Source organism: Tenebrio molitor, chromosome 8, assembly GCF_963966145.1.
Source record: "Tenebrio molitor chromosome 8, icTenMoli1.1, whole genome shotgun sequence".
Lineage (NCBI taxonomy): Eukaryota > Metazoa > Arthropoda > Insecta > Coleoptera > Tenebrionidae > Tenebrio > Tenebrio molitor.
Genome location: NC_091053.1, coordinates 7,832,815 through 7,860,805, shown reverse-complemented (window position 1 = coordinate 7,860,805; position 27,991 = coordinate 7,832,815). Strand labels below are relative to the sequence as shown.

General features: G+C 36.1%; 2 protein-coding genes and 2 long non-coding RNA genes across 7 annotated transcripts; 1 reads left to right on the top strand and 3 right to left on the bottom strand.

Moving 5' to 3' along the window:
* Window positions 1-873: 873 nt before the first annotated feature.
* On the bottom strand, window positions 874-18,133 carry Agpat2 (1-Acylglycerol-3-phosphate O-acyltransferase 2). Of its 4 annotated transcripts, none has more exons than XM_069055312.1 (5): window positions 17,986-18,133; window positions 2,284-2,461; window positions 1,836-2,151; window positions 1,625-1,784; window positions 874-1,574 (listed from the first exon to the last, which is right to left on the bottom strand). In XM_069055312.1, exons 2-5 carry the CDS (start codon window positions 2,457-2,459, stop codon window positions 1,423-1,425), a joined length of 804 nt encoding a protein of 267 aa, XP_068911413.1. In that variant the 5' UTR covers window positions 2,460-2,461; window positions 17,986-18,133; the 3' UTR covers window positions 874-1,422. The 4 variants fall into 4 exon arrangements, with proteins under 4 accessions (XP_068911413.1, XP_068911414.1, XP_068911415.1 ...); XM_069055313.1 differs by lacking the exon at window positions 17,986-18,133 and adding an exon at window positions 9,155-9,291; XM_069055314.1 differs by lacking the exon at window positions 17,986-18,133 and adding an exon at window positions 8,997-9,125.
* On the bottom strand, window positions 2,466-4,614 carry LOC138136234 (uncharacterized). The gene is made up of 2 exons (XR_011161225.1): window positions 4,248-4,614; window positions 2,466-4,158 (listed from the first exon to the last, which is right to left on the bottom strand). It is a non-coding gene; the product is annotated as an uncharacterized lncRNA (long non-coding RNA).
* Window positions 18,134-18,290: 157 nt separating the features above from the next.
* On the top strand, window positions 18,291-23,138 carry LOC138136235 (uncharacterized). The gene is made up of 2 exons (XR_011161226.1): window positions 18,291-18,594; window positions 19,011-23,138. It is a non-coding gene; the product is annotated as an uncharacterized lncRNA (long non-coding RNA).
* On the bottom strand, window positions 19,703-24,579 carry Tbcd (tubulin folding cofactor D). The gene is made up of 10 exons (XM_069055310.1): window positions 24,128-24,579; window positions 23,811-24,079; window positions 23,503-23,753; window positions 23,238-23,451; window positions 22,879-23,027; window positions 22,333-22,832; window positions 21,974-22,286; window positions 21,549-21,926; window positions 21,226-21,502; window positions 19,703-20,621 (listed from the first exon to the last, which is right to left on the bottom strand). The coding sequence occupies exons 1-10, from the start codon at window positions 24,491-24,493 to the stop codon at window positions 19,832-19,834; spliced, it is 3,507 nt and encodes a 1,168-aa protein (XP_068911411.1). The 5' UTR covers window positions 24,494-24,579; the 3' UTR covers window positions 19,703-19,831.
* Between the last annotated feature and the right edge of the window lie 3,412 nt (window positions 24,580-27,991).

Sequence of the window (27,991 nt, the reverse complement as noted above, 5' to 3'; positions counted from 1 at the left end):
ATTTTTCAAAACTAAGCAGGGCTGAACTCCAGAAAATGAAAATTTAAATCGAGAATTTTTTATCTTTTACAAGAGTCGTTTCACCTACCCGGGGACACACTGTATATAGTGGTAAACATGATCTTTTGTACACTCTGTAACATGTAGAAAATCTGATTTACAATGATCAATTTTATAGCATCGTTTCTAGTGATTATTGAATATGGGATTGGTATTGATACCTAGTAAATGTCAGTGTTAAACGTGATGTCATTTGAATCTGAATCCATGTAGTAGATTCTAAATAAACTATTAAGGGGGTACATTATTATTGTAACAACATTTGGGAGACAATTTGAAATTTAATTTTCAATTAAATGACATTGCTTCATCAATACCAACCCAATGCCATTAAAATAAAAGACACTATTCTCGTGTCAAAAATAAATTACTCCCTAGAATTCGAACTTTTAGGGAAATAACGTTTTTCATGTTGTGTGTAACTAGAATTTTCAAAAGTAATTTTGAATGTCTAAGGTTGGCTACTTTGAATTGAGAGATTAAATCCAAATAAATATGCCGCCAGTAACCAAAATTGATTGTGAAACGAAAAATCATCTATCACTTAGAGAGAAATTAATCATTTGCACTGTTACAATTAACTTGCTGCCTTACATTTTTGGGATATCTTTTTTTTGTCACCAGAAACCACATAGCCTCCAACCTGACCAAATTTATGGCAACCTAGTAACGAATATCCCCAAATCCTAGGGAGTAATTTATTTTTGACACGAGAGTATATAGATGATTATTTAAAAAATTAAATTAATGAAGCCGAAATAGAAATAAGAATAAGATTCTCTTCTCAAATCAAAAAAGATATAAAAAGGAAAATAAACAAGATATTTTTATTAATGAACACATAAACATTCTATAAATTCTTATAAAATAGTAGCAGCCAATTCTTTCTAATCTTTTAGTGTTGTTTGCATCGAATACTCTTTTATTTTTAACCAATTTGACGATTTGGTTCTTCATCCATTATTCCTCTTTTTTCATTTTGATACAAGTAATGAAAAATTCTTGTCTAGACTTCTTTTTTAATACATATTAGAACACAATTATCTAAAATATTTCGCAAAAGAGCTTGGAATTTGTCAAATTAACAATACAATTTTACTTTTCTTCTTCTTCTTCTTCTTCTATGACAACAATAATGTATAATACTGTTAATTTTTGAAGATATTCTTTCCAAAAGTTAATTTTTACTTAATGTTTTTTGGTAATAAGATTAAAGTCTTCTTCATACTGTATTATTAGTCCCATACTTTTCAAACGTTACAACAACCAACAGGCCAGGATATTAATAAATAATAAAATTTATGTACATAAAATTTAAAACATTCTATAAATTAAATTCAACAATAACTCTCCTACAAACTATTAGTCTTTTTTCATTTTGTCATCTTCTTCTTTGGAAATTAAATCGACGTTTTCTGATATCACCTTGTAAGTTTTATCTATAAGTTCCTGTATGTTGTCCGCAGAATAACCATCTGTCGCAATCGGCGGAAGTATTTTTACTCGTATGTGTCCTAAACCCAAAAAGTGTAATAAAAACACGACTACCTGCCGCTGTACCTACCATTGTCAAACCTGTGCTTCCCCAAGAACCTGTACCTGTTGACCACGACCGGTTGGATCGGCGACCGGGACGCTATGGCAAGATGAAACGCTCCTTTCTTAAACGGCAACAACTTCTCTTTTTGGTTCCTGGTACCCTCAGGGAACATAAGTACACGAGCCTGAAAACACGACACATTTTTACACAAACCCGTCTACGGGTACCGCCTCACCTTTCTGGTTCTGATGGTGCGTCCCGTCTTGTTGACGGCAGCTTGGGCGTCTTCTTTCTTCACTCTGTCGATGAAAATGGTACCCCATAACCACGCAGCCAATGCGAACGGTTGGATATACAAAATTTCTTTTTTTGCTATCACTGTACAGTTGTCCATGGCGGGCCACAGTTCAGCCAGCACCAACAGGTCGAGCATGCTCTGGTGGTTGATGAGTATGACGCAGCCGGAGTTTCGTACTATATGTTCGTGGCCTTCTAGACTAGTCTTCACACCGATCAGGCGACAAGCCATGCGAATTCCTGCCGCTGGAATTCTAGAAATTACAGTTGCATTTTATTTTTTTCTTATACATTGGGTGGGCTGTGAGATGGCGTCTAGTGAACGAAAGAACGATTCGCACAGCTCAGAATCATCTCGGTTTTATTCTGTTGTCGAGTGTACTTACAAGCCATTTCGACTGTCTCTCGGTTTAATCAACATCAGAGGGATTGGTGCTGAAGCCATTATCACACTTGCTACTCCAAAAAATATAAATTTTAGGTAATATCTAGCAATGGAGCTGAATTTGTAGACAATGGTGATCAATACCATCAAGATAGCGGTGTACACCAGCAGACCCATTTCTGAAAAAAAAACAAAACATATTTTACAAAAACTCTTCTTGGTGTTTCATCTTGATGTGTTGTCTTTTTTTCACAATCATGTACCAATGAAAAATCAGTAGTAGTGTAACCAAAAATTATTATTATAAATACCTAAAGTATTGCATTGTTTTCGGATATAAAGAATTTGTCGTGAATTGTTGTGTGTCGTGGTCTTGACATTGTCGAAAACATCCGTGACCCCACCTAATATAGGAAATGACCCGCCGACTTGAATAAAATTTACGTATCTAATGTTGTTTCAAGATATAACGTTATAGCACGAGAAAAATATCAGTTTTTGATTTTTTGGATGGTTCTACTTAGTATAGAATGACAATACATATAATATTGTTCAAAACGATCTGTATTTTACGAGCAAAACCTCTTCATAAGGCAAGAATTGTTATCTCCCATGAATGATAATTGATCATATGTACAGTCGCGGCCGTTGAAAACTCAGACACTTTGACAACGCTAAATTTTTGGCTTTGTAAATGGCATTGAAAGTGACGTTTCTCAAAATGTCACTTAAACATTATCCACATTAATTTCTGTCGCAATGGCTCTTATACTCACACCGTTCCTCAGTCTAACAAATTTTTGCGAACCAGATAAGTTACGCTGTATTGTGACCTAATATGTCAAAAACTGACACCGACTTTATAATCCTTGATGAAAATCCTGTTTACGCTAATCAAATTTCGGAATTTATACAGTCTTTAAATCTTTCCTGTCTGAGATTTCAACGGCCGCGACTGTACAATTCGAGACACGGAATTTCGGGCATCACGGTCAATATACCGTCAAAAACTGTAAAATAGGCTTTACATTGTTAACCTCAATTTTACCGTTTGCGACGATTTTGATTGACATGCGATTGACGTGAACAGAAAATAAATTTCAAAATTTGACTTTTGAATGTCACTTTGACAATAAAGAGTGGCAAACTCTCAGAAGCAAGTACATAAGGAGATTCTATATTTATCAAAAACTGAAGGTGCCATATTTTTGACAAGAATAATTTGAAATTACCATGTACAATGAGGGACATGGAATCCTGGGCAGTCTGCTATTGTCATTTCAAAAAGTGTCAATGTAAATGCACCTTTACTGTCATTATGATTGATATTTTCAAAAAAACTGTCAAATTAATTTAAGCTTGTTTATGAGTAGCTAAGGTATGGTTTAGAAATTTTGACAACTGAATGACACATCTGCCCAGTTTTCCGTGTCCCCAATAGTACATTGACATTAATACTTGATTTAGTCGTTAGCAATAAATTTTGGTCGTCAATGTCATTTCAAAATTTGGTTAGATTGTCACAAATTAAAAAAAAAATCCCTGCCAGATTATGCCCACATCAACAAAGTGTCAAAAAAAAGGAGAAAAAAAAAGACAATTAATGTCATACAACATGATGATAGGTTATGATATTTACGACCGTTTTCCATTGCGTCAAAAAATGACATTGACGACCAAAATTTATTGCTCGCGCCTGTAGGCAGTAGGTGTAGGTAGTTTCCACCAGTTGGAAGACTAATCCTAAGTAATAATAACGTTATAACGGGTATTTTTTTTTAATTTGGCGTCGAAGTTGACGTTGAACTCGTTGAAGAGTTGATTGTGAACGCACCACCGGATACAACTCTGATCTGATCAGCTGTTTAAATCTAACCTAACCTAACTTTTTGCGTGTTTTTAATATGCAGTTGGAATTATCAGTCTTTTTAAAGACGAGTGATTCATCAGCTGTTTAAATCTAACCTCACTTTTTGCGTTGTTTGTGTTTTTAATCTGCAGTTGCAAATGTTTTTACATTCTTTAGATGTCCTTGTGAAAACTCAGAAGATTGTAGATGGCAAACACGTTCAAAGGAACACACCGAAGATCTGAATTGATATAAAGTGAGTCATTACTTTGTTTATTTTTAAAAAAAATTGAGTAAAAAAAAACTTTGATTTGGTAAACAGTCAAATAGAAAGCGGTAGAATTGCGCGACAAGTCGGTAGGTAGGTACTACAAAAGCTGTCAAAAATTAAAATTAAGTTGAAAAAAAAAACACTACCACACGGTTCAAAAGTTACCTACTACCACAATCTATTCTGAAGTCTTGGTTGAAGACCAGAATTAGACTCACCGAGTTGAAGTTTGCTACACGTAGAGCAACCAACGGTATTTTTAAAAATGAGTTTCAAAGAAGGATTTTGTTGAGGCTGTAGACTCTATTCAGAACGTAACAATGACGCGCACTTTGAAATGAAATATCAGAAGAATTGTTACAATCTCATGAATATGAAAAGGGACTATCTTAAATAAACATAAATAATTCGATGGAAAAGTTCAACGATTTATGTGTTATTGAATCAGTCTAATCAGAACCAGACATTTTATCATTTGGGTGGTACATTCTTGTACACAGAGTAGTTTATGTATTCAGTGTGTATTGTTTTTGCATTCGTACTAATCATTATTTCTACACTTAACAAATTATACAATGTGATTAACAAAAAAAGAGATAAGGGGCGGATATGGAGGACAAAATTTCTGAAAACATATGACGTAGCTTCGTCATGGTATTAACAGCGATGATAAAAAGGGGTTTGCCGAAACTCCAGCAAACAAGGTGGTGTATGATAAACCCAGTCACCATTTGCTTCGCTCCCATTTCAAGTACAGGATTATGTGTGGAGGTTTTGTGTTCTCGAGTGAAAACAATATTTTTAAATATAGTTTATTAAGCTATTCCACGTTTTCAGGAACTTAGCATGGGTTGTGTTTTGCTCATTTTTAGTTCTTAAATTATCCTATACATGGAATATTCTGTTGGGCAATATAGCATATTATTATTATTATATCGCGCGTTCAAAGGAAATCCTGGGCTGGGAAGGCGTTGGAAACCGTCAATTGTTGTGCTTTTTTAAAGCGTAGATTAATAGGAGTATGTTGACAACTAACCTAAAATTTAAAGCCAAAACATTTTTTCTTTTTTTCTCTCTTTGCAATGTTTCACATTAAAAATAGAATAACTTAAGGATTCCTATTCTCGAAGCAAATATCTAAGGGCACTCTTTGCTGAAAACAAACATGTTCAATTATGTCCCGATTAAACATAAACAAATGTCTTTCGTGTCAATCGGTGGGAAATTCAAACTTTACACTGTTCTGAGCGGTTTAATTTTCCCAACCCCTACTCAGCCCAGGATTTCATTTGAACGCGCGATAGATACAGTGGATGAAACTTAAGTCCATCACTATGATCCAGAATCAAAACGGCAAAGTATGGAATGGAGGCACAAAGGCTCACTGCCCCCTCGAAAATTTCGCGTTACCACCTCAGCTAGCAAGATCATGGCAACAGGCAACAAGTATTCTTCTCGTTGATTATTTACCACGTGGGCACACCATAACTGGTCAATATTATGCAAAATTAATACCGAAGCTTCGCCAAGCAATTCAAGAAAACAGACGAGGAAAATTGAGATGCGGCGTCCTGTTCCATCAAGACAACCCCGCAATGCTCCCGTACACAAAAGTTGTGTTCCAATAACTGTTATTCACAACGCAGGTTGTGAAATTTTCCAACAGCCCACCTATTCTCCTGATCTAGCCCCTAGTGACTACTTCCTATTCCTAAAATTAAAAGAACGGTCTTCGAGGAACCCATTTTTCTGATGATGAAGAGGTAATGACTTCGGTGAATGAGGGACTTACGCAACAAGACAAATCTTTTTTTTTTGGTAAAGTCATTAAAACTCTTGAGCATCAATATGCTAAATTGATAAAAATGCTTCTATGTTAAGGACAATAATTGATAAATTTCCCTCGTAACTAACAGATTTTTTTTCTCAGAAACCGTTTTTCGACAATTCGTGTACCCCACTGGAAAAACGTCATAACAGGGCGGAAAGTGGCCTATTACTGACCAAGAGAGGGAAGTAAAGATAAAAAGGAATGGTTAACTTTCCGCCCTCGTATAAGGTTAGGAATCCATCTCGCTATTTGCCTTACTCTTCTCAATATAAGGGGTCATTATAAATGATTGTCTCAACGCAGTAGGCGTTGGTGACGTAGTTGAATGTGCTGCAAGCTTTATAACATGAGTGAGACTAGCATCGCCGATAGGTAGCGCTGCTGGCGGTAGTGTAAATTTGTCTATTAGTTTATCTAACGTTGCGAAGCTAGCGGCACATCCCAAATTTGTGTGGGTTTTCAACGCCAACTGCGATGGGACAATCATTTGTAATGACCCTGTATTTATATGCCATTCACGATGTTTTGGCATAAGGGGAGGCTATGATTTCATTTTTTAAAGTTGGATACATGTTTGATTTCTGTCATCTCTGCTGTCACTAAAGTGCCTGACATGCGGACCTATCAAAATGAACGTAACATGTTGCCGAATTTACCGTAATCATAATTAAGCGACATTAAAACGTATTGATGGTGTTTATATTAGACTGCAGAACATATTTTCAGTAAGTTACAGTGAAGTCAAGTTCTTTTTATGTATAAATTGAATCGTAGGTGAGTACAAGATAAATATGTAGCACGGATAGTGAAGGAAGAAACAACGATCCAATTGAAATGGCACAGGGGTTTTGTAAGACCTATTATAACTTCGCCATAGAGTTGTGAATGAGTGGCTTGAGTCTATTTTGAAATGTACTCCTGAAATTTGCCAACATTTTTGTAGATATTGTAAAGAACTTATTTTGGAAGATTGGGCAAAATTAATGCGACATCTTTCATTTGAAAACGTTCTTCCTTTAATAATAATTTCATTAGGAGAATCTGACTCGGAATTTGATTGGGATTTTCATGCAGGTAATGATGATTCAGAATTTTCTAATGAAATTATGGAAGTTGAATAGTTTTGTTCTTTTTTGTCATGGACGATGGGTGTGTAAATATTTTGCAGAAAGATTCGAATAACATAAGGCTTAATAAGTAGGTATAAGATTTTATACAATCTAGTTCTAGGAACGTTTTGGTTAACATGAAAAATTCATTGGGAAGTTACTAATTGGTTGGTTAAGATACTGTATAAATGGGTTATCTAAGTGGTGCATAAATTGACAGGAGTCACTTTGTCTTTCGGTCCCGGCCCTTACTATTCTGTAGTCTGTTCAAGTCAGTTTCCTGTTTTGTTAAAATGGATTAAAAATGTGTGAGTATTGTTCTATTGTAAACTAGTAAAACTGACAACAATGCACTAGACAATGACGCAGTTTATAACCTCAAACTTAGAAAAACATAACCTAATTCAACAGACAGCTTTACTGCCAACTTAAATGCACTTTTTCCATGGCCTCCCCTTATACCAAAACATCGTGAATGGTATATAGGTACACTAAAAACGTCCGTCATTAAACAAACAATGCGGATACCCAACAATACATATGCATCATTTGAAATGCATCCATAGTTACAAATAAAGCAGGAAAACTAATTTATAGGTAACTTAACATCAACAACTAATAGGATTGGTCAGTTTAAATTGCTTCTTTCCTAATCATTATTTAAGATAGATTTTTTTGAACATTTTTCCTATTATTCCCAGAAGATGATGAATTCACCGTATTATTTTGGTCCGCCAGTTCTGATAGACCCTGTATAATTCAAAATATTTATAAAATGCAAAAACACTGATTTCATTTAATTTTTTCCAGTTTGTTCCAAAGGAGTACAAATTCCAATTCGATTTCAACCTAAACGTAAATTGCATTTATTTGTTCCCTACTTGTAAACATCAGTTTATCAAGTCACTGTATTCACCTTGAAAATGTCTCTTAACTGGCTAGCATGTAAAATGATACTAGCAAGCATGTAAAATTTTACTGGCTAGCCAGTAAAATTTTACACCCGTGCTCATATGAGTGATGTGCGTTTCCAAAGCAATACGTGTAAAGCTCATACGATTTTTTTTTTCAAATACCGGAATTTTTAATAGTTTGTACACTATTATAACTATAACTATTTACAAGTGAGGAACAAATAAAATATTCAAGAATACGCGCATGGTAACGGGTTTTACTGGCTTCAAAAGGTATCTGGCTCGCCTTCGGCTCTCCAGTCATATCCTTCTGTCGCCAGTAAAAACCCTTTTTACCATGCTAGTAATGTTAAATACTATAGGTGTTAATTGTATTTATTAGTTCACTTTCTTCATTACTGTTTAAGCTGATTGCATGCAGATCAAAATTGAGGACAAAATGATCAAATACCTCCAAACATTATCTTTACGCCATTAATTGTACGTGTGGAACTCTGTAAAGTAAATATTTATGTAGGAAGTTTACAACTATAGTAAACCGATTATAGTCTAAATATGGAACTTTTTTACAACATCTTTATTGCTACGAGCGCAAATTTATCAATTGAATCGGATCAACTCTGGACCAAATACTATCCAATTAGAGACGGTTTGGAATAATTGATTTGCCCAATCAACATTTTACATAACGTCAGGTGAATAATTTATAGTTTAGGGGTAGGTAGCGTGAGCGGCCTTACTCTTCTAAAATCAATCCGTGGTGTCAGATTACGCAAGTTGACGTGAACTAATCAAACAAATTTGTTAATTCTCGTTCATCAATTATTCATGACCCTGGTTCGACATCGCAGAAAGAAGTGACACAGCACGCATAATTAATTCAACCAAAATTACTCACTTCGACGAGTATTTTTGTAAACACACAAACCCACACTAGACAACACACATGAACAATAAATTGACTTAAGTCTTGCTAATTAACTAAGTACGTTTTCTTATCATCCATGACTGTCTGACTGTTATCTTAGATTAAAAGGTTGCAGTTTGGTGAACAATAGACAAAAAGGAAGATCGGTTTCCAACTGGTGTGATCTAACGTTCACAGTTTGTTACAAGACAAAAGTGACATCAGGCGAAGTCGTAAGTGCGTCACGATACCACTACTCTTACGTTGTGACTCAGTTTTTTGATGATCAAAGTCAAAAGATCAAGTGATTAGAGACGACTCCCACGTGGAGGAGAAAGTGATGTTGGCGACTTTAGGCCCCAAAGTATCAAGTGCATTACGTAACTGACTTAGCTTTGCCCGTGAAATTTTTGAAAAAACTTTGGAAGATACAGGGTGATTTTGAAAGTTGTGCAGATATTTTAATCACGAGCTACTGGCTTCATGTAGAACTCGGAAAAAATATTTAAAAAATTCTGTGGCAAAAAATAAAATGACATTAATTTTTTGAGTTACAATTTTTTTTAATTGCTTTTAGTTTTCTACGTTGTCCTACAACCTCGTAGGTAAAATTTCGCCACATTTTAAAAATACACGCTTGAATTTCATGTTTTATAAAATGTACGCCAATGCGAAGTAACCTATAGGAAATATGCTTTAAAACAAGGAAACCGCATTGGTGTACGTTTTATAAAATATGATATAGAGGGTGTATTTTTAAAATGTGCCGAAATTTTACCTACGAGGTTGTTTCACAACGTGGAAGACTAAAAGCAATTAAAAAAAATTGTGGCTCAAAAAATAAATGTCATTTTATTTTTTCACATAGAATTTTTTAAACATTTTTTTCCGAGTTCTACATGAAGCCAGTAACTCGTAAACGACGCAAGAATTACAGAATTCCAGGTTCCAAGACGCTAACTTTCCTCTAAATACGTTTTTTCGCTCGCAACTGGGTAGGATCACGAAAAACTAAGTGCGAATCGGAATTTCGTCGTGGAACTTGTACATTTCGAAGTAATACGACGCAAGAATTACAGAATTCCAGGTTCCAAGACGCTAACTTTCCTCTAAATACGTTTTTTTCGCTCGCAACTGTGTAGGATCACGATAAACTAAGTGCGAATCGGAATTTCGTCGTGGAACTTGTACATTTCGAAGTAAAACGACGCAAGAATTACAGAATTCCAGGTTCCAAGACGCTAACTTTCCTCTAAATACCTTTTTTCGCTCGCAACTGTGTAGGATCACGAAAAACTAAGTGCGAATCGGAATTTCGTCGTGGAACTTGTACATTTCGAAGTAAAACGACGCAAGAACTACAGAATTCCAGGTTCCAAGACGCTAACTTTCCTCTAAATACGTTTTTTCGCTCGCAACTGTGTAGGATCACGAAAAACTAAGTGCGAATCGGAATTTCGTCGTGGAACTTGTACATTTCGAAGTAAAACGACGCAAGAACTACAGAATTCCAGGTTCCAAGACGCTAACTTTCCTCTAAATACGTTTTTTCGCTCGCAACTGTGTAGGATCACGAAAAACTAAGTGCGAATCGGAATTTCGTCGTGGAACTTGTACATTTCGAAGTAATACGACGCAAGAATTACAGAATTCCAGGTTCCAAGACGCTAACTTTCCTCTAAATACGTTTTTTTCGCTCGCAACTGTGTAGGATCACGATAAACTAAGTGCGAATCGGAATTTCGTCGTGGAACTTGTACATTTCGAAGTAAAACGACGCAAGAATTACAGAATTCCAGGTTCCAAGACGCTAACTTTCCTCTAAATACCTTTTTTCGCTCGCAACTGTGTAGGATCACGAAAAACTAAGTGCGAATCGGAATTTCGTCGTGGAACTTGTACATTTCGAAGTAAAACGACGCAAGAACTACAGAATTCCAGGTTCCAAGACGCTAACTTTCCTCTAAATACGTTTTTTCGCTCGCAACTGTGTAGGATCACGAAAAACTAAGTGCGAATCGGAATTTCGTCGTGGAACTTGTACATTTCGAAGTAAAACGACGCAAGAACTACAGAATTCCAGGTTCCAAGACGCTAACTTTCCTCTAAATACGTTTTTTCGCTCGCAACTGTGTAGGATCACGAAAAACTAAGTGCGAATCGGAATTTCGTCGTGGAACTTGTACATTTCGAAGTAATACGACGCAAGAATTACAGAATTCCAGGTTCCAAGACGCTAACTTTCCTCTAAATACGTTTTTTTCGCTCGCAACTGTGTAGGATCACGATAAACTAAGTGCGAATCGGAATTTCGTCGTGGAACTTGTACATTTCGAAGTAAAACGACGCAAGAATTACAGAATTCCAGGTTCCAAGACGCTAACTTTCCTCTAAATACCTTTTTTCGCTCGCAACTGTGTAGGATCACGAAAAACTAAGTGCGAATCGGAATTTCGTCGTGGAACTTGTACATTTCGAAGTAATACGACGCAAGAATTACAGAATTCCAGGTTCCAAGACGCTAACTTTCCTCTAAATACGTTTTTTTCGCTCGCAACTGTGTAGGATCACGATAAACTAAGTGCGAATCGGAATTTCGTCGTGGAACTTGTACATTTCGAAGTAAAACGACGCAAGAATTACAGAATTCCAGGTTCCAAGACGCTAACTTTCCTCTAAATACCTTTTTTCGCTCGCAACTGTGTAGGATCACGAAAAACTAAGTGCGAATCGGAATTTCGTCGTGGAACTTGTACATTTCGAAGTAAAACGACGCAAGAACTACAGAATTCCAGGTTCCAAGACGCTAACTTTCCTCTAAATACGTTTTTTCGCTCGCAACTGTGTAGGATCACGAAAAACTAAGTGCGAATCGGAATTTCGTCGTGGAACTTGTACATTTCGAAGTAAAACGACGCAAGAACTACAGAATTCCAGGTTCCAAGACGCTAACTTTCCTCTAAATACGTTTTTTCGCTCGCAACTGTGTAGGATCACGAAAAACTAAGTGCGAATCGGAATTTCGTCGTGGAACTTGTACATTTCGAAGTAATACGACGCAAGAATTACAGAATTCCAGGTTCCAAGACGCTAACTTTCCTCTAAATACGTTTTTTTCGCTCGCAACTGTGTAGGATCACGATAAACTAAGTGCGAATCGGAATTTCGTCGTGGAACTTGTACATTTCGAAGTAATACGACGCAAGAATTACAGAATTCCAGGTTCCAAGACGCTAACTTTCCTCTAAATACGTTTTTTCGCTCGCAACTGGGTAGGATCACGAAAAACTAAGTGCGAATCGGAATTTCGTCGTGGAACTTGTACATTTCGAAGTAATACGACGCAAGAATTACAGAATTCCAGGTTCCAAGACGCTAACTTTCCTCTAAATACGTTTTTTTCGCTCGCAACTGTGTAGGATCACGATAAACTAAGTGCGAATCGGAATTTCGTCGTGGAACTTGTACATTTCGAAGTAAAACGACGCAAGAATTACAGAATTCCAGGTTCCAAGACGCTAACTTTCCTCTAAATACCTTTTTTCGCTCGCAACTGTGTAGGATCACGAAAAACTAAGTGCGAATCGGAATTTCGTCGTGGAACTTGTACATTTCGAAGTAAAACGACGCAAGAACTACAGAATTCCAGGTTCCAAGACGCTAACTTTCCTCTAAATACGTTTTTTCGCTCGCAACTGTGTAGGATCACGAAAAACTAAGTGCGAATCGGAATTTCGTCGTGGAACTTGTACATTTCGAAGTAAAACGACGCAAGAACTACAGAATTCCAGGTTCCAAGACGCTAACTTTCCTCTAAATACGTTTTTTCGCTCGCAACTGTGTAGGATCACGAAAAACTAAGTGCGAATCGGAATTTCGTCGTGGAACTTGTACATTTCGAAGTAATACGACGCAAGAATTACAGAATTCCAGGTTCCAAGACGCTAACTTTCCTCTAAATACGTTTTTTTCGCTCGCAACTGTGTAGGATCACGATAAACTAAGTGCGAATCGGAATTTCGTCGTGGAACTTGTACATTTCGAAGTAAAACGACGCAAGAATTACAGAATTCCAGGTTCCAAGACGCTAACTTTCCTCTAAATACCTTTTTTCGCTCGCAACTGTGTAGGATCACGAAAAACTAAGTGCGAATCGGAATTTCGTCGTGGAACTTGTACATATATCTGCACAACTTTCAAAATCACCCTGTATAATAGAGGAAATGTGAAGGAATAGTCTTACGACACAAATAGTTTAATTATATTTAATATTATTTAGATAGTGAAATACGAATTCTTAATTTTTCAGCTGCAAATTTGGACATATTTTGAATTTACAACATCGCCAAAGTATGATCCAGGGTGTTTCAAAACTGCCGTCAAAACTTTACATAACATGATAATATATGCTATTAATACTGAATAATAAATCATCACAAAAAAAAATAGTTTTTGTATGTCTCCAGAAGATAAAGAGTTGCAAAGGCTAGAACAAAGAGTTTCTGGCAAATTCTCCCGAAATTAAAGTATTAAAAATTATTTTGAAAAGTGATTTGGAACATGTAGGTACGGTTCCCCCTACTGATATATTTTAATCGTGCTGATTTGTGTAATATAGGTACCATATAAGTTCTTTTTATATTCAAAATTATCTACTTCTAGCTGACTTGGCTTTGAATAAAGTCGTTACAAATTCGAACAATATTTAGTATAAAAAATTATCTTGTTACGTTTTCAAAATTTTCCACTCAAACAAGGTATTTTTTATCTTCTGACAATAAAGATAGTGTAAGATGTAACACGGATAAAACATTTTGGCAACACCTAAGAAATGTTATGTAAAATACAAGCTTTATGTGAAACTAGTACAAAAGGTTTTTTTGTCACGATAGTCTAGTTTTCCTGATTTAACAACAAATTTTAGCGTCAATTAGGCACGGTAATTAATTACCATTACCAACGATAAACATAATATTTCACTACCTGTTAGTGCACGACTACATAGTTATTGATTAAAAAAATAATTTAGCTTAAAAACACACTTCGTGCATTTTACAAAAAATTGTAACATTGTATTTATACTAATTAGATAGGTACATAAATGGAAAAATCGTTAGCTATTAACAAGTTATAGTTTCCAGTTGTCATGATGAGCTAAATAAAATCATATTTCAACACGATAATGCATATCCCAACACGGCACAAGTCTTACCCTGGAACTTAATAGTTATTTAAGATGTAAGTGTAAAAAGTTATCCTTTATTGCACGAACGGGTTTAAAATACGACCGAGGTACGAGGGAGTATTTTAAAGGATGTGAGTGCAACAAAGGAACTTTTTACACGTATGTCTTACAACATTTTATCTACGATCGTGAGATCATCGCACCGGTTTCAACATAAATTTGTATAAAATAATTATCATTGATTCAATATTTTATGAATAACCAAACTCGTTTGAGAACCACATCGTTTAGCAACCTACTTCCGTCAATTCACTAAACTTCAACTTTGACAACGATTTTTAGTGCAAAAAGTGCCTACTTTTTACACGATCGTAGATAAAAATTTTAAGTAAATGACAGTTTACAGGCATTTGTGGTAACTAAGTAAATGAGTAGTTACGGCTAGAGCCCTGTAATATTTTACAGGCTCATAGAAGAGACCTGTAATATTTTACGATGCTGATCAAAAATAATTAATCAAAACTAATTAAATAATTTTTGAAAAAGTTTATTATAAACACAAACAAATTTAACTATCAATTGTTGCAATTACATATTGGGTGATTCAAAATGATTGTGGATAAGTATGGCAGCTATCTACCCCACCCACACAGTTGCCACATAAATTTTCGTATGTAGTTGCGATACTTATCCACAATCATTAAAGCCATTCTTTCTGCAACAATTTCCACAAAACTTCTGACATGGCGACGTACGTATAATTGCTCTACCGCCCTTCTTTCCAAATATTATCTTTTTATAAACATAAATAACAATTAAAAAACGATGTTTAAAGGCTGAAGGTGGAAATAAAAGTTTGTATGCTACCCGCTTAGCAATTAATCTTTACTATACATATAGGCTTACTGGCTTATGGAAACTCGTTGCTTCGTCACTCGTCCCACAAAAACCAGTGCGCCCGTAAAGATTAATTTACTAAGCGCGTCACATAAACAACTATTATTTGCTCCAACGAATTTTTTACGGCCAAAAACAAATATTTTTAATTTTAAACAAAATTTTGATTTTTTCAGTTTCTGCTGAAACAAATGAATAGATATACAGAGTGTATCTGAAATACGTGTGTTAATTTTAACCACTGGAAAAACTCGCCAATTTATGAAACTTTTCTCTATAACATTTTGTAAAGTTTGCAATAGTTTTCGAAGATTTTTTACCCCTCAATTTTTACCAAACGAGTGGTTTTGTGTGATTAACAGACTAATGTCTATAACTTTGTAATAATGAGAATTTTAATTATAATTATTTAATTTTTTTTATAACAATGTGACCTTTTTGACAAAGCTCCATTTCTATCACAGCAGAAAATTTTCGCCCTTCTACCAATAGACGGCTAATTTATTCCAAATTTATATCAATTTGTAAAGCTTTTTCGTAAAAAATTTAAATAGATAAAACGTTTCATTTAATAAGCTGTGCTACGTGTTAAAATCAACACACGCATTTTCGACATACCCTGTATACAGGATGATTCATCTTTTACCGCCGGTGGCAAAATGACCCTTAAGAATTGAGAAAAATTTATAAAATTTACAGAGTTGATTTGTCGAAAAATTTACTTTCGACCAGTATAATTTATTTCAAAAAAAAATTTTTTATTGAGCAGATATTTATAAAAAACTGTTTTTCAAAAAAAATTTATGTTCAAATTTTTGCATCAGAATGTGGCTAATGGCGTATAAAATCAATATCTGCAATCCGTTTCGAAAATTGTTTGATAGTTTTTGAATTAAATCGATTTTAATGGAAAAGTTGCTTTCATTGATGGTTGTTGGCTTTTAGTGTTGTAAATTTTCTCTAACAATGACTATCTTGTAAAACTGACCTACTTAGACGAATTTCTTCGATTTTACAAAGGACCCCCGCTGTGGCAATAAAAATCCTCTAAAAAATCTTATTGTTAAGATATTTGGACATTATGTCGTAAATCATGAAGCAAATACAAATTTGAATATCAAAATGCGTTTATTTCAATAATACCATACGCTAAAATTAATTTAACATGGTAAAATTGTGTGAAAATACCTGAGTGTGCATATGCTACAAGGTTGAATAAATTAAACAATTAATAATTGAGAAAATGGCAAAATTTGACCTAATTAACTTACAAATTTCATTTTTTGATCTTATGTGCCTTATGGATAATAAATTAGGTCTGCAAAATATGAAAGTGAAATCATAATTTTTAAGATCAATTTTGCCACCCTGTATTATAATTGTTTTTTAACTGAAATTTGAACTGTGCAAAGATAAACCTAAATATATGTAATTCTTATTATATCTATTAAGATAATTCATTGTTCACTATTCGTGACCTTTTTTTTCTTCAGATTTTTAATTTGCTTCTTCAAGCTATCTCGACCTCTTTAGAAATCCACCACTCTACAGTCTTGTGTGATCTTATAGGTACGTAAAAATTTTGTGAGAGCTTTATCAATTATCATTATCGACGATAAAAAGATGACAGTGCTATTGGTTGATAATCGACTATGTGATGACAATATTAATTATTGTTTGGGAGATATTTTCGTAACAATTAAACATTCTACAACAGTCCGAAGTTCAAAAGTTCTAGTAAGGTGATTAAAAAATCAATTAGATCTAAAAGATGGCCACATGTGATAATATTTTGTCAAAGTTCAATGACAACACTTGGTAGAATTAAACGGAGATATCGTGCGTTCATTTAAATGTATCCTCAAAGTTGGCATTGAAGAGTCGATTGCGAATGCACTACGGATTACGATCACGGATCAGCTGTTTAAACCTTACGTTTTCACACGAGTGGTGCGTTCACAATCGACTCTTCAACGCCAACTTTGAGGATAAATTTAAATGAACACACGATATAAGTACAGTAGAACTACGATTATCCGAATCGGTTTTAGGGGGACAAAAATTAAATACACATGTACAGTCGATTGCAAAAAAATCGACTACACCATAAAAAGCAAGAACACTAATTTTCCTATTTTGAACACATATAAATCATTTGTTTCTGATATTACTATATTACAGTAAAATGAGCTTTTTTCCTAAGAAATTACCTTTTTTCGTGAATTCACTAATTATCCGAATAGGGTCCAGTCCCAATTGATTCGGATAATCGGAGTTTTACTTAGTAGTAGATATAAATGTGAAATAAATAAAATATTTAAAATAACAGAAATTAGATTCTTTAGATTGTAAACTATTTTATATCGTATTAAATCTTTTGTAAAATATAACCAATAAATAAAAAAAAATTGGCATGTAGGTAGTCACTCTAGCTCTCTCTTGCTCTAGCTTTATCAGTGAAAATAATTTTATAGATTACAAAAATATTCCTGAGCATTTTTTTTAAATATAGCACAAGTGCCTACTTAGTGATGATTGCGTAAAGTGATTTGTGATTAAAAAAATATGTGTAGCATTCATGTTGTGTAATGAGAAACAATAAAGCTGTTGAAGACAAGTCAACAAACGGAACTACCTACAGTGCATTCATTATTGGGTACCTATCGCCCTTATCTATTTGCATTCATCCGAAACTATTGACTCAGCTTGCGGAAATTCATCGTAAACAACGCATACTTACTTTATAACCGAAGATAAACAAAAAAAAGCCTTGAAAAAATTTGACACCGAACACACTCTACCAATTGTTCTCAGTGTAGCACGCTTCTCATGGCACCGCACCAAGAACCGCCACCACCACCTCCGACGATCGAGTATCGAATGCTGGCGAATTTTCGTTGCGTGATAAAAGACATGACGATACCGCACTTAGCGATAATGGTTGAAGTGGTGAGACATGAAAACCGACATCACAATAAGACCGCGTTACGCAATACGATTTCATAATTCGAAGAAGCGGGGGTCTTTGACAGCGGTCCTTGTCGGCGCTGCTGGACGCTGGACTTCGATTCAGTGTCTTTCGCGCTGTAACAATGACTGCACTTTTCTTGCATGAGGCCTTGGAGTGATTATGTTATGAAATTGGTTGTGATTGTGTGGGGCACGCGAGTTGCAAAATTGTTTACTTTAGTGAATTGGGCAATGTCGTTACGATAATTTGATGTCTTCATTGGTATTTGTTTTTGTTCCGCTTTCTGTGGCGATGTTAAAAAAGATGGTTCAGCAGAAAGAACCTACAACAAAAAAGGCGTCGGTAACTGTATACAATACAGTTGACGTACCCCTCTAGGTATATTTTTTGATATAAAACTTGCATTCTTGACATGATTTGACTTATTTTTTAAATGCGTTACTTATTAGATTTTGCTTTCATCAATAAAGATGAAGATGATGATGAATCAGAAAGATCCGCTAACCTAAAAAACATATTTTCTTCTAAAAGGCTTTTTCAAACATCGTTTTAATTTCCCGCCTCAAAAACGACAACATTTTCGATAAGAAAATGTTTTGTACTTCGGTACTTTCTCATCTTTCTAAAAAATTCTAATGTCAGTTTGAAGACAATAAAAATCAGCATCTTTCGTTTTATTAACAGTTTGAATTGTTATTTTCATTAAATTAAAATCAGCTTCCTGAATTTTCCAAAAATTCTCAGTTGTCAACATTTCAATGTCGCCAACCTCTATCATCTAGTGACTTTTCCAGTCTCATCATCGCTGAGCAGTGACCCATAGACGTCAGTGAGCAACTCTTACATGAGCTTATGAAGCCATCAAGTGTTATATGACCTCCTCGATCTCGTCGGGTACTTTACTCTTGTCACGTTTGAAGATTTTTTCAGTTTCTACTCGACAATATACTGCCACTTCCGCTTAAATTTCCGGTGAGAGGTCTATTTTGTCATCATGTTGCAAGCCTGAGCGATTGAAACGTCAAATATTCAAACCTAATCAATGATCGATCAAAATTTCAGGAGTTTTCGATATTTTTTTGATTCAATGTTTTTATACTTTCTCATTTTCGAAAAATAAACTAATATCTTCTCCCAAATAGGTATAAAATGTTTGTTTCTTGCTTTTGTTCATGTTTTATTTGTCGAACTAAAGCCAACTCCAATCATGTGATCAACTCGATTATTGTCATTTGAAAATGTTTTAACCAAGGCGTTTTAACTCAAATTTTGCTTTGTTAGGAAAATAAACTTCTGAAGATGTCGTTATCTTTACTGTTCAGTCATAGAGAAAATAAATTATATGTTCTTATTTTGTCAATGTGTTCAGTGATGATAATTGTACGAGTACAACAGAATAACATCCACCTAAAATTATAACCCTAGGAAATCTTTTCAACAAACATCAAATTTATTTATGAGATTCTAAAATAATAAAGACAAAAAGTAGTTTACAAAATAGTGCAAATATATTTAAAAAATTAGTCATTAAAAATATGACAAAATAAAGATTTTAGTCAAAATTAAATAAATAGTATAAAATAATACAATTGTTATTAAAGCTTCAAGTCTTAAATCACGCTTTGACAGCTTTCGGAACAGGCACTCTGATTCCCATCAAGCTACACAGCTTATTCCGAACGGGCTTCACTACATCAAGAGGCTCCTCCCAATTCGTGCTGCTCAAAATCTCCATAACTTCATCGAGATTCTCCGTGTTAAAGCAAGCGCTGTCGCCGTAGACCAGAAGAGATTCGTACAAGATGGACGCCGTCGATTTCCTAATGTAAATCTGGCGATGGCATAGTAAAATGCTCAACTGTACTAGAGCCGACTGGCACGACTCGTTCTTGACTTGTACAAACTGAGCCAAGAGGTTAGCTCCACTGATCAGTTTGTGGACATCTCTGCAACCCGCGATCTCCGCCAGTGTCAACTTCAACAGTCGCTTGCAAAAATCTGAACTTGCGTCCTCAGTCAAGTGTTGGATGCAACCCGAACCGAACAGTTTATCCAAAAATCGGCACATCGGCAACGTGATCCTGTCGTTGCTTTGGTGATCTTTGAAAATCGAGTAGACCACTTCGCACAACCTGTTGATTTCCGTCACCCCTTTGCTCTTCCGTTCTCTCGATATGTACCCGAACAGGGACGAGCTCGAATTCTTCACCAGCGTCTCGGTCAAGCCGCCCACGCTGCAGATCATCCCCAACATAACGTTGTATGTGTAGGGGGGGAACTGCAGGAGTTCCACGAATTTTGGGAAAGTGTCTGCCGCAGAGTTCCAATTTAGATCGTCGCACTCTTCTTTTACGAAAATTTTTAACATCTCTTGGTAGTTCTCCATGTTTGGAATAGAACAGTCGCTGAAATTCTACATATTGTACAGTGTGCTGGAAATCACGACCTGCTGTATTATAACCGGCCTGTTCAAGTGTAGTTTGAGTGAACCCCGCAGGGCGCTAGCGTACGGGCGCTTTTTAGGGATATTATTCATCTTAAGTTTTTGTCACCGAGAATGTTTCTTGTTCAAATGACATTTTGAATTTGAAGGTCAAAAAATTCCTTGTTTTTTGCAAGAAGTAAAGAAATATAGGGAGGGAACATGCGGCCGGCCGAGTGAAGCCGCTTTAATGTGCGTGTCTGCTTTTAGTACGTCCCAAAAAAGTAAACAAAAGCAATTGCGTTGTGGTTTTCTTTAGTTGTTTTCTGCTGTGAAAAGGATCTTACCTTTTTTGTGGAAGTGACCGCCCAATTTAATAATTCATAGCTAAATTTTGCACTTTAATATCAAATTCCATTTATTTCAAAAAGCGGTGACGTTTGCATGATTTCGATGAAACCAAATTTTTCCTAAGTTTAGTGTTGTTATTGTTTTTTGTATTGGCGGAAACTGGCTCTTTCTCCGAAACATTTTCAATTAAATGAACAGGCCGGTTATAATGCAGCAGGTCGTGCTGGAAGTATTACTTGTAAAGGAAACTGTAAAAGATGCGGCCCGCTATCGCCCTCGTGCGGTCTATTCTTTCAACCGCTTGTTGCGCCACCCCCGCCACGATCTTGGTCACTAGAGTCGTCTCCAAGATCGAGGGATTTCTCGCGACTGCTTTGTTTGTTAGGGCTTGGAGTCCCGTCATGGCCGCTTCGCGGACCCAAGCACCGACATCGCCGCGCTTGTCTTGAGTGTAGTCTTTCAGACCCTCCAGGAAGACACCGAAAATCCGCACAATGGTCTCGCTGGAGAAGCCTAAATTCAAGCGTTAGCAACAGCATGGTTGACTCACAACACTCACTCTCGCCCATATCTTCAGCCATGGTACCAGACAGCGCAGTCAAAGCTTTGATGGCATCTCTCCTGCTCTCCGCCCACTTCGTGGTGGCGGCGGTAATTTGACTCGCCTCGATCAGAGCCGCGACAACCGCATCTAAGTGAGCCTCCAAGATAAATTTTGGCAACGCCCCCAACGCCAGAGCGTGCCCCATCCTGATTTCCTGTTGCGAAGTGGATTTCAATTCGTGGATGTATTGCTGCACGAGTTCTGTCTGCTTCGGTATCATTTCCGTTGACGAATAGTACTGCGTCAGTAGAACGGGCAGAGCGCTGATCGCGACCGATTGGATGCTTGGAACGTTGTACGAAATACACTCGTTGAGTAGAAGGAGCCAGTCATCTACAACACGACTCTTAGACAATGTGGTTTACGTTTCCAAGCAGTACCTGTCACTTCAAGGTGGAGTTTTAGACGAGCGAGAGTGCACTTTTCTATGAAGTCGCAGCAAGCGCTCCTCATTAGCTCACCTCCCAGACCTCGGAAGTAAAATTTTTGGCGAAATTGCGGTAGGAGGGTACTGATTTTGGGCGAGAGATTCGGACCTAGTACCCCTTCGAGATCCTGGTCTTTCAGCGTAATAGACAAAGCGTGTACGATCTCGCCGATGGCTAAAACGGCTCCGTGTCTGCTGTTCAAGTCGATGCTCGTGGTCTTCTCGAACAGTGCAGGTAGTACTGTCGACACCATGTAACTCGGGGCCTGTAAAACGTGATACAAACCAGTTGCAATGTATTTGTGGTAGTACCTTTAAAGTCAGATTGTGCAAAGTTTTGGCTGTCAGTTCCCTGATGACGCAGTCCCAATGGTCCACTTTGCGATTCAACAAGTGTTCGATTAGTGGTACCACGTACTCGTTGAACTGAGCGACGAAAGGACCGATGTTCATGTAAGCGTTGTTCCTGACGCTCACGGCGAAGAAATCGGCGACTGTTAGAATGTCGATGCCGTGAGGAAACGTCCCTTGTCTGCCCACGTTCTCTTGGAACGCTGCCGAAGCCGCTCTCCTGCAGTTGATTTCTCTGTCGAAGCAAGTCACAACTAGTAGAGTCGACGCCAGATTTTGCACAAACGGTTCCAACACTTCTTTTTCGTAGGCTCTAGCGAACGACCAGCATACGTAACACGCCGCGTCTCTGATGTGGGAGCCGACAGACGAATAGCCGCGAGGTTCGTCATAGACCAGAGCCTTTACCACCAGCGGCACCACCTCTGGGAGTCTTTTAGGTAGGAGTAAACCTCTTCTGCCTGAAACGATTATTTAAGAAGAGAAATGACGCGTGTGGGGTGGTACCGAGCTCTGCCAAGGCCAAACATCCGCCGTGCCAAGCGCCGTCACCTTCACGCGGATTGAATAATTCCAAAACCGAACCGACGACCTGGTCTGCTAGGTCTTGAGGAAGACGACCAGTCACTCGACCCACTCCTTTAGCGGCTGACCATCTGACCAAAAGAATTTCTTACCTTCACAACTCAAAAACAAGATGTCACAACGGGTGGCACAATTGACCTGACAACTGTCAAATCTGTTAACAATAAAATTCTTTTCTTTTCCTTTTAACTGTTTAAATAATCAAGCTAATAAAAAATAAAAATTTTCAGCTGTCAATATTTCAGTGTTGCCAACCGCTCTCACCTAGTGACTTTTCTTACCTGACAATCCCGTCTCCGCTGCGCAAGCCTTGTATCAACTGGTCAATCACTTCCTCCACCTCGTCCGGTACTTCGATATTATCGTCTTCCAAGTTTTCTGTAACTTCTGGTTGTTGCGATGATGTACCGTCACCCCCGCTCAGATTCGCGGCTAGGGATCGACTTCCCCTGCTATACCGCCATGTTGCCACCCTGGGCGGTAGAAACGTCAAACCTGTTCAAATTTTATTTCAAGATAAACAATAAAAACTGTAACGCAGATTACCGATTCTTTGCACAATTTTGTAGACCAGTTTCTGTACGTTAGAGCCTGAATTAGTTTTGATGTCATCGTCGATAATCCATTGCAACAATCTCTCTGCGTGGGGAAGCAAATCTTCGCGTTTCCCATGTTTCAAGATCATCGCGACCGAGGTCAGAGTGCCTTGTTTTACAAAAACATTTGTTTCAAGAGATGTACTCTGTTCTATAGCCCAATCAAAATACTGAGATAGGTATTGTTCCTTAACATCATTTCTGCAATATTAGTGATTTTTTTTTGTAATTCAGTGTTGGGTTGGTGAACCTGCATACCTAGTGATGAAACGTGAGGACAAGTACGCGGCTGCGTCTCTACACTTGTCAGAGACAATAGCATAACACTTGATAATATCTAACACACGACTCATGACAGTCTTGTTACCAGATTCGGTTTCACTGAAGCCGTCAAAACGGCACAAATGGAATGGGATCATCACAATAATCGACAGCCACAATAATAAAATGTACCTTGTAGTCCACGTCTCAGTATCGTTGGGATTCTGAGCCTCTAACAGTCTTAGAACATATTCAAAATCAGCCACCTGTAAAATAATTGACTAGTAGTTGTACAACATGTGAAAAAGAGGTACCTCATGTGGCAGGTAGTGCACTATCACTTTGTACCCCCTGACGTTTACGACTACAAACATGTATCTAAATACGCTGTGCTTCAGTTCCATGCTGTTTTCTTTGTCACGAATGATATTGACAAATTTGGTTAAGAGTTCGTCGATGTGGGGGTCGAGCAGATGGGGCTGTTCTTTGTATTGTCCTATGATCAAGTTGAATCGTTCGTACGCCTTCTCACTGTGCGATTCATCTGCATAAATCTTTTGAAGGTTGTCTATCATTTGGAAAACTTCGTTCACTTCAGCGAACAGTTCCAACGCACATCCCAGCCCGAAGGGTTCTTCCTCGGTTTCATTTTCAACGTGTTTTACGTGTGGAGCTGACATTGTCAAACAAATTTATTCTTATTTTAGTGCGTACTGTCACCTTTGATAATTGAGGTTATGAATTGTTTGGGTGGAAGCCGACAGCAGATGTTTTGGTCCAAGGTTGCTACTGAGCCACGTGTTTTACTGGTTGCCTACGTTGAGAAACTTTCTAAAATAAATACAGGGATTCATGACATTATCCTGTTCTGATTAATGAAATCAAAAATTCAATTCATCAACTGTCATTTTGACATTTTTAGCTAAATTACTTACCTACGTTGATTACTAAATTAAATCACAATATAAACGTCATTAGTATTTTTGGTTGCGTACAAAATAAATTCAGAAATAAGCCTTATGTGACTTGCCCAGTATATTTTAATTTTATACATACAACATAGTCAACATTCCCGACATTACTTTTGTCAAATTTAATCAAAATCATTATGTGGAACAATCAATGAAATCACCTTGTATAATTATAAAAAGTATAGTTATGAAAGGGAATTAGAAAAAACGATGTGTTGGGATTTTCTAATAAGGCCGACTGTTTTGATTTAAAAGCTAAAACTGTTTATTCAAACGTGAACGTGTTGTTTTACCATCTACAAGTTTCAAGTTAGTGTCTATTGCGTATACCAGGTTTTTCCTTAGTTACATCTACTCGTTGGTTTTAGTACCAACCTAAACAAAATAAAAGTACTGTTATTAAATAATTATAAAATGAGAAATACATCAACACGATGCTTCGCTAATTTTTAATAATGTGTTTAAAATGGAACAATAAAAGTTAAAAATTAAAAAAGATGTAAAAAGAAAATGTTTCAAAGCGCATTAAGACAGTTATTCAGTTTTAATGTTTGTTGGGAGATAATGCATCACCCAATACATTTTGTTAAACGGAATTTTCTTATTTTGAGGGATGTTTTCTAAAGCAAAGTTCCGACAAAAAAAATTAATTTTACGTTTTCATAAGTTTTACCGTTTGTTATGTATAATGCGGCGTTTCGCACTAGGGTATTTCACGAGTCATAATGAGCCCGGCGGAATTGAAAATACAACCCACAATACATTTTCAAAGTTACTCGTAACGTGGATATTTTAAATATCGTATTGTTTTAAAATAAAATTATGAATCCATGATGGCTTTGCTTCTATTGGATAACGAAAATGGGACTTACTGACTGGAATGTTGTTGCTGTTGATACTTTGATGATATCTTGATTGGCTGTCTCACACAGCCGGAACTTCTTTAGAGTTGTTCGTTGGGATTGTTTCGCCCTAATTGATTCACTTATTTCTTGAATAATTCGGTGATTGGGATTGTTTCACCACTAATTACACTTGTTTATTGAATTTATCCGGCTCGAAGGACCATTTTATGTACAATTTTTCTTTTTCAGTCGAATAAAAACGTGTTGGTTGTTGGTTGAGATTAATATATTGGTCTGCTTGCTACGGCAGTTATAACAATAATTCCATTTAGCTATGTATAAAGCCAAGGCAAATGGCTTGGTGTGATGTGAGTCCTGCAGATTCCGTGACGGTTTCAAAACCCCATTTGGACACTCGTCTTGGGTGGCTGGTTGGTCCCAGGTACTTGAAGTGATGAAAAAACCCAAGGTTTTTGCGGAATTCGATGGCAATTGTTCACTGCCAACAACAAAATTAATAAAGAAACACTTCGTTAGCTCTTAATTATTATCTTCATTGTGGAAATTATTTATTCCCATCTTTGTCGTAGCTTTTTAAACTTTCCATATTTTAAACAGGATTCTATTTAACTGCGATAATTGTTATAGTTCTAAGTACTTACACTTTTTTTGTTGTTGTTGGTACAGTTGTTGTTTACTCTAGTTACTACTGTTTAAGACTTATGGGGGCATCTTGTTCATAATAATGCTCAAATCAATTTAAAATAGAATTGTTTGAGTAAATAATAAATACAGGACGAGTCGAACAGGATCAAACGTCTAAAAATTAAAAGGCACGGATATTTACGTTTGATAAAATATTTAGAAAATTGGGAAAAGTATGATGCTGCATTGTATCAAAGGGGTGCCCTAATTAACTATTAAGTACGAGAAAAAGCGCTTCAAAGACTGTAGTGTTTAATTTTTTAGTTACAATGTAAGAGGATTAGTTAAATTTGCCCTACAGACGGTATACGCCCATAAGTAATTAAATTTTAATTAAACCAAAATTGTTTATTTTTACAATGTTAGAGGGTGCGGCCTCAGTGAGTTTCATAGATTGAGCAAGAAAGGATATGATTCTGACTGCACTTTTTCGTGTGTTAGTGATCATATAGTGCGATTTAAGAGTAAAGTAAGTATTTTAACTATTATAAATTATTATTTTTGTGAACGTATATTTTTTAAAATTTCGATTAGTTTGATTCAATAATTAAAAATCAAGTATTTAAAAAAATAAGCCACAAACTTATCAAGAAGAAACTAAATGACAGAGACTCAAAAGTGTATGCAAGTTTTTGAATTGGTAAAGATAGGTACTAAGCGTTATTAAAAATATTTAAAAGTGTTATGTTTAACTAGTGTATCCCTGTCACTTTTGATAAAAGTAATCACAATAATGATGAAAGGGGACATTAGAATTGAATAAGAGAAAGTTCAATTAATAATAATAACAAAAATAGAAATGACATAAAATAATAACAACAAACCTTTATATGTACATATTTTCATCTAATTTGACTAAAATAGTTATTTGTACAACTAGTTATGAGAGTCATACTTTTTTTCACGAATTTTCAGATTGATTAACAAGGGCGTAGCCCGAGTTAATCAAGCAATAAATAAAAAAGAAACTTTCATAACCTGTTGTACACACTATTTTTTTGCATATCGATGTAAGTTGAGAAATTTGGTCCAAAAGGATTACAAGAAAAGAAGAATTACAAAAAAAAGGTATGCTTTGACAATCATCTCCAGGAAATGGAATAAAATGATGCAAGAAAGTACTACTTTCACTACGATTTTGCGTGTCAAAAAGTGCCACTTTCATTACGATATGCAAAAAATATAATATAGTTGAATTAAAATTTGCGTTTTCGCCTATTCGTATCCAAAATATGTCAATAATAGTATCTTCATAAAACAAAGTGGTTGCAAGTTGGTTTTCAACTAAAAGTAAGACCAGATTGGTCTCCTCTGGCTCGTATTTGAATGATTGCAATTTTTGATTATTTTAAATTTCCAAAAATTCTTTTCACATGAAGGATTTGAAATATAGATTAAGAAAAATCATCCGTGCAACAACAAATTTGGTACCGACTCATAGAATTTCCATAGATTGCAAAAACCCAAGTGCTGTCCATTTCCTCGCTTATTCATTCTTAATTTCTGCAGCTTCCAAATCTTGTCGTCGTACACGATTTTTTTATGAAGATATCCATCGGAAAATGTTAAATTGGACTAAATAATTTTGAAATATGATCATTAACTTCGTATGGATTTTCTTGCATCAATCAAAACAGAAAATACGGGGTCATTATAA

Bases quoted from the DNA above. Each gene is read 5' to 3' on its own strand.
- Tbcd (XM_069055310.1), bottom strand. From the start codon at position 24,493: ATGTCAGCTCCACACGTAAAACACGTTGAAAATGAAACCGAGGAAGAA. The intron at 23,452-23,502 runs GTAATCTGCGTT...AAATTTGAACAG, and splicing joins CAAAATTGTGCAAAGAATCG to GTTTGACGTTTCTACCGCCC. The intron at 21,503-21,548 runs GTGAGTGTTGTG...GCTTGAATTTAG, and splicing joins GGCTGAAGATATGGGCGAGA to GCTTCTCCAGCGAGACCATT.
- Agpat2 (XM_069055311.1), bottom strand. The intron at 1,785-1,835 runs GTGAGGCGGTAC...TCGTGTTTTCAG, and splicing joins GCACCATCAGAACCAGAAAG to GCTCGTGTACTTATGTTCCC. The intron at 1,575-1,624 runs GTAGGTACAGCG...TTTTGGGTTTAG, and splicing joins GAAGCACAGGTTTGACAATG to GACACATACGAGTAAAAATA.